The following is a 10,471-nucleotide window of genomic DNA, read 5'->3' on the forward strand; positions in this document are numbered from 1 at the left end:
ATATCCCTTTGGAGTAATGGTTAAGAAATTGGACTTTCACGCGGGAGACCCGGGTTCGAAGCCGGGTGGGGAGGTTCGGATCACCTCCGTTACATTGGTGCCGTGACCCGGATCCGGGCTTCCCCGTAGGAGGAGGTCAAAGGGGGGTGAGTGTGGCGGAGAGAGTCGCAGCCCCAGCCTGAAGCCTCAAAAGTCTAGTATCTGCTCTCATGCCATAGGGATATCCCTTTGGAGTAATGGTTAAAATATTGGACTTTCACACGGGAGACCTGGGTTCGAAGCCGGGTGGGGAGGTTCGGATCACCTCCGTTACACATGCAGTCCCTCCACCAAAAAACAGCTCTCAGTTTGGATTAAAAGATCATTCCATTCAGCTTCCCATGACTCCATCCTCTCCTCCTCCTCCTCCTCAGAGAAAAGCCTCCGCCAGCCTTCCGTCCAGATCCAAAAACCTCTTCCTCACATCGCTTCCTTCCTTCATTATCTCGCACGTTTCGTTTTTTTTCCCCCCTGCACTCTTTATTCAATCTGCTCTCCTGCTGTTGTTGTCGTTTTTCCGTACTCCCTTCTCCCTCAACCTTTCCTTTCAACCATTCGACGACAGGAACTTGTTTGTCATTTCGATACGGGAGGGGGATTTCTCAAGTTAGACAAAAAGGAGACAGAGTTTTATGCCGACTCTTTAAGACACGGACCGGCGCTTTTTGTCTTCGTCTTTTTTTATTCTTTTTTTAGTTACAGGGCATCCAGGTGGTGTGCATGGTGTTTTTTTTAGTTACAGGGCAGCCAGGTGGTGTACATGGGGTGCGGGTGGTGTTGGGGTTGGTGGTAGTGGGGTGGAGTGTGAGGAGGAGGGGTGTAGCGCTGCTGGTGGTGCTGGTGGTGCTGGTGGTGCGGCGAGGAGGGCGGGTGGTGCTGCTGGTACACGGGCTGCACCTGTAGGGATGGAACCATATGAAAATGCTGTGTCACAATTATTGTGACCAATGAAATCACGATTTATGACAGGGCCATTTGCAGCCCGCGGCGGGCTACTGTCTGGCCCCCACCAAACCCAGTAATAATGGTGGTATAAGAGCAGCAACAACACTAGTATATCGTCATTATCGGGTGTATGTCCAAAACCTTTCGTTTTGTATTTATCATCTAAAAAAATGAATAAACTAGTGAAAACAGCCGATCTACAAGCACACATGATGTGAGGCGTTGTGTGATCAAGGCCTGCCAAAATACATTTCAGTCGACTAAATCAACTGTGCCGACTAAATCAACTTGTTTGATGCCAAACAAAAACAAATTTTACTCTTATGTACCTGTACAAAAGACGTAACAATAAAGTACAACCTTGAACCTTGAACCTTACTTTTCAGGTGACTAAATTATGACTAAAACTAAATGACATTTTATCAAAAAGACAAATCAAAAACAACACAGATTTTTAGACCCATACCTGCGCCACGTAGTAGTTGCTGAAGTTCCCGTCCATGACGTGCGGCGCCGGCTGGTAGAAGCAGGTGACGTTGGCGGTGCTGGGGATGGCGTGGCGCTCGGCCAGCACGCGCAGCGCCAGCGCGGAGATGAGGCCCAGCGTCTGGCGGCGCTCGTGGCCCATCAGGCACACAGTGCTCTCCCGCACCACGCGGTGCAGCGTGGCCAGGTAGTCGTACTTGCGCTCCTCCAGGCCCACAAAGTGGTTCTGCAGGTAGCACTCCAACTTACGCCGCTGCTCGCCAACCTGAGAGAGAGAGAGAGAGAGAGAGAGAGAATCTTATGTTATTAGTGTGGCTGCTATAGGCCAGTGCAGTGGTTCTCAACCTTTTCAGGCCGCAACACCCAAAATAATCATATTTTAAAGGTGATACACCATGCATTTAAAAAGTAGTTCTGTCATATTGTTTATGTCCCAAAAACGTTTTTCAAAAGGTTTGAGGCTAAATTACCACTCCTAAATAGAGAGCCTCTCTCATTTTTGAATGGCTCTCAGAGCATTTTCAGCTGCAGTACCACCTTTGGCCTGAACCTTTGGCCTTTCGGTCATGCTTCACACACTGTTGTCACAACATGTAATATAAATAGTACGGCGGAATTCATTTCCCTGTGTATCCCTCGTGACTTATAACCACACTTGCTATTTCCCTATTTCTAGTTATCTTTTTTCATTTTTGTTTTATATACAAATTTAACCCATTAAGACCTGAGGCCGATTCTAAAAATGTATTTTAATTCCTAATAGTTTTCTGACTTATGTTTCTATATCAGTGGTGCCTTTTCATGTCAAGGAGTGACAGAGTGGGAGTGCCAGAGACTGTACCTAGCTGATTCAAAAGCTGTATGGGAAAGGACTTGTTTTTTTATCCTCTGCAGCAGTTATGTGGAAAGGGTTCCCTGCTGGCCTTACTTCAATTAGCTCTTTTAAACCTTTTATTTTGGAGCACTTTGTGCCAAGCTATAGGATAGATGTAGGCCAGATATAGGTCACACTTCAGAGCCAGGACATTTAGTGGGCGTACAACAAACTTTGTAGGCCAGATGTAGGCCACGCTTCGCGGCCCGGACAAAGCCAGATGTTGGAGCTTAGCTCCTTCCAGGAGCACCGCTCAAAAAGATCAAACCCGTGTGGTGATTCATACTTCACACACTAGGAAATACTGTTCCTGAAGAAACAGTGTGGGTTCTAGTAGCACGTTAAGTACAGTATTATGATGATGTATGATGATGATGATGATGATGTAGACCACATGATGGCACAGGGGTATATCGTCCAATCAGAAAAGGGACATTCGGACGGGGACGTACATACACACAAAAGCCCCTTTTCCACTACGAGGAACCAGAACTTTCCAGAACCTGAACCTATTTTTTGGGTTTTGTATAGCACACGGCCTGGTTTCAGACAAGTCCTGGGAACCTTTTTTAGCTCCTGCTATTGATGTAGTACTAAACTTGAGTTCTGGGAACTTATGGGCGGGGCCAGCAACGCTGCTGCTTTTTTTTGGAACCTTCCCGGTTATGTCTGGTTATATGGAAAGGTACGCAGAACTTGGTCCCGGAACTTCAAGGGTTCTTTGAACGTTCTTGGTTCAGGAAAGTTCTGGTTCTAGTTCTGGTTTGTCCCTGTAGTGGAGAAGGGGCTTAAAGCAGAAATAAGCAGTTTTCTGCTGACATAAGCAGGAATCATGCAATTGCTTATTTAAAAAATATATATTTATATTTGATTTTATTCAGGCGGCTAACAATGCTTCCTAAAGAAATGTTGTGTGTGTGACACTTACAATCTGCCTACAAAACTATTATTTTTATCTGTGAGAAGTTATTGGTCGATTAAACTGGGTGCCCATCCAAAATAACAGACCAATCAGGACCGCCTCTTGTTCTTGTTCAGATTGGTTGACCTGTCTGTCAATCCTTTTAGCCCCGGTCGGCTGGTTCATGCACCAATGAGCTGCTAATGACAGAGCTTCTTACAGATAAAATAATAGTTTTGGAGGCAGACTGTGGCTCCTAGAAGCGCCACAGAGACTAGATCTTTTAGGGAGGATTGTTAGCCGCCGAAATATAATAAAATAAAAATAAAAAATAAAAATAAGCAATTGCATGATTCCTGCTTATGTCAGCAGAAATCAGCTTATTTCTGCTTTAAGTCACATTTTTGGGGCGGCTAACAGCAACGCTCACAGAATACACACTGTATCTCTCCAACCAACCTCGGGGAAGTCTATGAAGAAGCGCGAGCACATGTAGCGCTGCAGCAGCCGCATCTCGCCGTCGTCGGCGGCGCGGAACCCCCGCACCAGCAGGTGGCAGTACTTGAGCAGGCCGCCGCCGCGGATCTCCTCGGGGCTGCGCGTGCAGATGAGCCGCCGCCGCAGGTGGTCCAGGGCGGCAGGGAAGTCGCCGTAGACGCTCTCGCCCAGGATGGTGGGGTGGAAGGTGGCGGCCATGGGGTGCTCGGAGCACTCGTAGAACAGCAGCAGCGAGTCCAGGCGGATCTGGAAGGAGTCCACGCTGAACTCAAACTGACGCCGCAGCGAGTCCACGAACTTGAGCTCCACGTTCTTGCCGCGGTTGTTGGAGAGCGAGATGAGCGACCAGCGGTCCGAGTCGTTGCACACCTTCACCATCTTCTGCACGTAGGCCTCCTGTGTGGACGACAACAGGCACACTATGAGCAAGTGGTGGAAAAAGTATTCACATTCTTAAAACTGTACAGTGTAGGCCAGGGGTACCTTAGGCACGGGTGCCAGTGTTGTAAAACATACTTACATTGTATACTTAAGTAAAAGTATCTATACAACAATGTAGAAATACTCTGTAAGGGTGCCCACACACCAAAATACCTAGAGTGGAATCCGCCAGTGCATTTCAATGAGAATGGAGCGTTTTTTTGCAGAAATCCTCTACTGGCAAAAAAACGCTCCATTCTCATTGAAATGCATTGGTGGATTCCACTCTAGGTATTTTGGTGTGAGGGCACCCTTACAAGTAAAGTCCATCCAGAATTCAAAATGTACTTGAGTAAAAGGATGAAAGTATTGGCATCAAAATGTACCAAAAGTAAAAGTACAACATGTTTGAAAATAGCAGATCTACAAGCTCACAACGCGTCGCATCGTGACGTGTGTACTTAGCTACTTTACACCACTGACGGGTGCCAACATTGTCACAATTTTTTAGTTAGTTAGTCATATTTATTTCGAATATGTCAAATTAAAAAAAGTACAATTTTGCACTTCCAAACACAAGACAAAAAATAAAGAATATAAACTGAAAACATAGCAAGTAATAAAAACACAAAACAAATCAAAAATAATAACATATCCGAAAAGGAGTGAGAAGAAGTAAAACTTATAAACTCCCACCCCCTTTTGTACCTGACTTAGTTCAAAATAACTTAAAATTTCACAATTTTATATACCAATATATATTTCAATACATGTGCATGAACATGCACATATATATCCACATACACATACATATACAAACATACCTACATACTTAAACCCACATACTACATACACGCATGCATACATACACACATACACACATACACACATACATACATACATACATACATACATACATACATACATTGTACACCTCCCGCAAAAAACAGACTTTCTAATACTTTCTTTTCTTTTCTAATACTTTCTTTTCTATAAAACATGAATCATGATATAATTATATAATAATAATAATATCCCATAATACAGTAAGTAATCCTGCTACCCAATGTAGACTCACTCAAATAACTCAATAAATAACCAATCACTTATCCATTCCCAGCCTCCCTGTACCTTGTGAACATGATTGCTAAATGTGATAGCCAATGATTGCTGGCTCACTGGCAGAAGTGTAAGAGATAAGAGTGGCAGAGTGCACATCTATATGCAATTTACATCCTGCATAGATTCATTCAAACTGATAACTTTGACTGGGGAGAGAGTCAGGTTAATGCTAAGTCTAATGCTCATTAGGCCTACGTCCTAATGTAAAATAATACATTTCTAAAGAAGAACTAAAACAACAGTTGTTATTTATAGCCTGTCAAAATCAATTGGAAACTAAATGTTGATATGGCACAGTACTGATCAAGGGAAATGAAAACATGGCACTTCATGTCAAGAAGGTTGCCAACCCCTGGTGTATAGGCATTTAGCAGATGCTATTTATCCAGAGTGATCGTGTACAGAGTAGTGGTTCCCACCAAGGCTACTGGCAGCTGTAAACTGTTCTGTCTCCCTGTCACTGACTGGCTTTAACCACTTGATCCCTGTGTTGTACTTTGGCTATTGGAAAAAAGCAATTAGAAAATTGGAAAAAAGCCGATCTACAAGCTCGTCGGCTATTTTCTATTTTTCCATGGGCAGTGGTGGAAAAAGTATTCACATTCTTTACTCAAGTTAAAGTATCAATAATGCAATGTAAAAATACTCTGTTACAAGTGAAAGTCCGGAATTCAAAATGTTCTTGAGTAAAAGTACAAAAGTATTGGTATCAAAAATGTACTTAAAGCAAAACAGGGAAAAGTACTCTTTATGCAGAATGTCCCATTTCAGGTTTTCAAATGTACAAAAATCTTTTGAAAATAAGAGATCTACAAGCTCACAATGCGTCGCATCGCAAGGCATTGTGAGCTTGTAGATTGGCTATTTTCAACTGGCCGAAATGTAAAATATATAGAGCTGAAGTGTTGTACGTTGTGTGATGACTAGATCTCAATACAAGTCCTACTGTATACAGTACATTGTTTGAGTCTGATGTCAAGACCACATGGTTTATATGATGGTTATGTGTGACTGTGAGTCAGAGATGGGGCAGTGGCCCCACCCACCCAGGGGTGGCAGTGGCTCAGGGGTGGAGTGGCCGGTAGAGTGTCCGGATGGGACTCTCTACTCTGGAAGTGTCCTTGAGCAAGAAGGTGTGCATGAATGGGTGAATGTAATGCACAATCTATGTAAAGCGCTTTGGATAAGAGCACTATATAAATGCACCACTTACCATTTTAGCCAATTTGAATATAGGATACTACTTTAACTCAACTTCAAATTTGACTACGCAACTTTCTCTTACGGTTGAGTAATGTTTGACCTGGAGTATGACTCAAGTGATTGAGCACTTTGCTCACCACTGTAAGCAAAGCTACATAAATCCTAGAGTACTACCGTGTGTATTGCAACAGCTTGTCCAAGTTGCTTAAGGTTCAAGTCGCTGTGCAGAAAGTCTAACCACTCTCACCCTGGCCTCCCTGTCATTAAGGGGCGACATGGTCAAACGTTTTCGGAAATGGACGACAGGCCTATGCAAGCTCACAACGTGTCACGACCTGACACGTTGTGAGCTTGTAGATCGGCTATTTTACAATAGCCCAAAGTACCAAACAGGGATCAAGTGGTTAAAGCCAGTCAGTGACATGGAGACAGAACAGAGCTTACAGCTGCCATGTAGCCTTGTGGGAACCACAACTCTGTACATGATCACTGGATAAAGAGAGGATCTGCTAAATGCCTATACTGTACATTATGTAGGAGATGAAATGACTCATTTTAAACCATACCTTCTAGATTTTAAGTTTTACTAGATTATAGTAAAGAATAAAAGAGTGTAGCTGCTGATGCAAACTTTATTTTCACACAGAGAGGACCAACGTTTAGGACAGAAAAGCTGCCTTCTTCGGGGTAACCTGAAAAGGGCAGTTGTGCACCTTTTTATGCACCTTTTGATAACCGTTATTACTAGATTATAATATCATCGTAACTGCATAATATAAAAACATGACATTATGCGTACAGGATGCATACAGGATATACAGTTAACAATTCAACGTTTATAAAAAAAAGTATAAAATCCCATGACATAGGCTACATTTTCGAAATACTGTAAAAGCAGAAGAGAGTTTCGGAAGCTGCTGGCAGAATCTAAAAGAATCACTCTAGTCTAAATGATATTTTCCAGTTATTTTCCTAATAATAACACTAATAATAATAGGCTAATACACAATACAATTATTGCCACATGGGTTTTCCTGCCAAACAGTGGCCTAATCGAATAACCTATGTAGCTCCATTTCCTGGCAGTCTACTATCTCTATCAATAAAAGGCAGAAAAAAGACCCCCACAAATATCTTTATCTGTATGTGTCCATGTCCTAGGCCACTGTGCAATTTCGAACGTTTCTTTCATGTTATTTGCAGGCTACCTCTGCCATTCAAAACCACAGTTGCCACATCCTCCTTTCAGAAATACTTCGTCAAAACAGTTGGCTATTGTGAAATAACGCAGTGATGGAAGTACTCACGTTTTACTTAAGTACAAGTATCAATACTGCAAAAGCAGATCTACAAGCTCACAATGCGTCACATCTCAATGCATTGTGAGCTTGTAGATCTGCTATTTTCGAATGGCCGAAAAATAGATAGCCCATAGGGCTGAAGTTAGTGTGTTTTGTATAATAATAATCTACAACGGGTTAGGGTTAGGATTACTAGTAACTAAAATGTAAATGTAATTGTAGTGGATTAAAAGAACATTTGCCTTTGAGATGCAGTGCAGTAGAGATAAACTTTTTGAAAATTGGAAATAATTACTCCAGTAAAGAAAACCTCAAAACTTAAAGGAGTAGTTCACCCCCGAAACGATTTTTTTCCCCCCTATTGATTAGTCATACCATGGAGACTTGAGTTCAATAATATTTTTTTGTATTTGTCACAAATGTACCCCCATTGATTATGGATTGGGCCTGGATGGAGACCCAACTACAAGGCCCTTGATGGGGACCTAAATGCATTTGTGTGAGAATCAATGGGGGTACATTTATTTGACCCCTGACCCTAAATTTACCCCCATTGATTCTGACCCAAATGCATTTGGGTCCCCAATCCAGGGCCTTATTTGGGTCCCCATCCCTAATCAATGGGGTTAATTTACAATGCGACAAATAAAAAAAAATAAACATTATTGAACTCAAGTCTCCATTGTGTGACTAATCAATAGAAGAAGAAAAATTGTTTCGGGGGTGAACTACTCCTTTAAGTACAGTAGGCATATACTTACATGTAGTTACTTTACACCACTGAAATACAGTAGGCTAGCTAGCCTACTGTCAGGTCAGGTTTAAAAGAAAGACTGCACTCACTCTCAGTTGAGAAGCTATGCCTCGTGCAACACCGTCCTACGACAGAGCATATAGGCTGCATTAGGTGAACTATAATAACCTACGTTTCAGCAACGATATCATTTGTTATGTCCTGTTTTATTAAGGTTTGCAGTGTGTTGGTGGATATGTTGGTTTGGTGCATGGATATCTCTCTGTTGGTTTGGTGCATGGGCCAAATAGCCGTGGCAATAATCCAGGGGTAAACGAGGCCCCGGCTGATTAATGTGCATCCGACTGGAATTGGATTAGAATGGAATCCTCTTTGTATTAGAAACCAGTCCTTTTTACTATCTGCTGCATGCATCTATTCACTGTGTCAGGGCACATGATAATTAATATTATGGACAGGATTTTCTTTTTCCTACATTGCTTTGAAATACAATATAGGCTTCTGTTTTATTGGTTCTACTGAAAATATGTAGTGTAAATACACGACTAATACATACATAAATGAAAACATCTGTTGGGGATGCTGCAGAAGATTGCCAGCACCACCACTAAAAAAAATAAGTACTTTTTTTTATTGTATCCCTTTATAATGGGATTATTTTTGCACATGGGATTATTTTTGCACTCTCTTGTGCAGAGGCGTCAATTGGGTATGGCAAGCTATGGCAGCTGCCATACCTTGGCAACAGGGGGAAATAATAAAATGGCAACATGACTGGTGCGCGCGTGCAAGACACCAGTCATGTTGCCATACCTTAGCGCCGCTGCTCTTGTGCTCATGTGTCCCAATGCTCGAATGCTTAATAACTTTTTTTTAAAACACTTTGTAATTGGCTTGGCTGTTGAAACATGCAAATATGAACTTGACTTGCCTTGAGTAAATGGAGATGGCATAGCCTAGAGTCTACTAGGGAAGGCTATGCTGTTCCTCCATTCAACAAAATATGATAGATGGAGGGTGAATGCATTAATGCCATATTTACCTTTAAAGTGAGCGGGGTGAGCTTCTCCTTGTTGACGCCCTCGGGCAGAAAATCCAGCAGGGAGTCCAGCACGATGTCCTTGACGATGCTGAACTCCTGCTCGCCGCGCAGCTCGGCGCAGAAGATCAGGTCCAGGTCCTTCCAGCCCAGGCCGCTGTCCTCGTGCAGGACGTGGCTGGCCGCCGAGCCGTTGAGGCGCACCTCGCGCACGCGGATCCGCTTCTCCTCCATGCGGGAGCGCACGGCCTTGACGATGTCGCGCGGCCGCACCTCCAGCGTGGGGAAGTTCCAGCGGCCGTGGATGGGGATGGAGCCGGCCAGGATGGCGTCGAGCCGCCGCACCTGATCCCACTGCAGCACGGCCAGGTTATCCACGCTCTGCTCCGGGTCCCCGGACTCGCCGCCGCTGTCCTCCTCCCCCGCCGCCTCCGGAGACGGAGACGGCTGCTCGACCCTCCGTTCCATTTTTAATAGAGATAATTCGACTCGAAACCGCGTTTAAGTCCGGCTTCTGCTCCGCTGTGAAAGCTGTCCGTCTTGGAGCGGCATTTGGGCGAGAATTCGTGCGAGTTTTCAGTGCAGAGGCGATGTTGTTGTGGTCACCGCTGGCCGTGCGTCTCTGCTGCGTAAAAGTCGCTCTTCAGTTCACCCGGAATAAGGACGCGCTGCTGCTGCTGTTTAACTGCGCAGCATCACAAAACAATGCAAACACCGCAGATCTGAGTCATTTTTGGGGGGGCTTCGTTTATTGTGTCTGTCCTGGTTGATGAATAAATACAGTCTGGCTGTCCAGAGTTCAGTTTGAAGATCACTATCGGTCGGTCGCTGCGCGTCGATTCGCTCCGCTCCGCTCGTATTGAAAACACGTCTCGAAGAGGAAGATCAG

At 43.9% G+C, this 10,471-nt stretch overlaps 1 protein-coding gene across 1 annotated transcript; it reads right to left on the reverse strand.

Moving 5' to 3' along the window:
- Positions 1-702: 702 nt before the first annotated feature.
- LOC308300395 (terminal nucleotidyltransferase 5C-like) lies at positions 703-10,471 on the reverse strand. Its single transcript, XM_080744214.1, has 4 exons — positions 9,586-10,471; positions 3,705-4,139; positions 1,451-1,735; positions 703-936 (listed from the first exon to the last, which is right to left on the reverse strand). The coding sequence occupies exons 1-4, from the start codon at positions 10,048-10,050 to the stop codon at positions 772-774; spliced, it is 1,350 nt and encodes a 449-aa protein (XP_080600340.1). The 5' UTR covers positions 10,051-10,471; the 3' UTR covers positions 703-771.

This window comes from Nannobrachium achirus (genome assembly GCF_963921795.1).
Source record: "Nannobrachium achirus genome assembly, chromosome: 16".
Taxonomy (NCBI): Eukaryota; Metazoa; Chordata; class Actinopteri; order Myctophiformes; family Myctophidae; genus Nannobrachium; species Nannobrachium achirus.

What these genes read in the sequence shown, in the direction of transcription:
- LOC308300395 (XM_080744214.1), bottom strand. Translation starts at nt 10,050, where the DNA reads ATGGAACGGAGGGTCGAGCAGCCGTCTCCGTCTCCGGAGGCGGCGGGG. An exon ending in TCTTCATAGACTTCCCCGAG is followed by an intron (nt 1,736 to 3,704) that starts GTTGGTTGGAGA and finishes TCTCTCTCTCAG; the next exon opens with GTTGGCGAGCAGCGGCGTAA. An exon ending in GCAACTACTACGTGGCGCAG is followed by an intron (nt 937 to 1,450) that starts GTATGGGTCTAA and finishes CCATCCCTACAG; the next exon opens with GTGCAGCCCGTGTACCAGCA.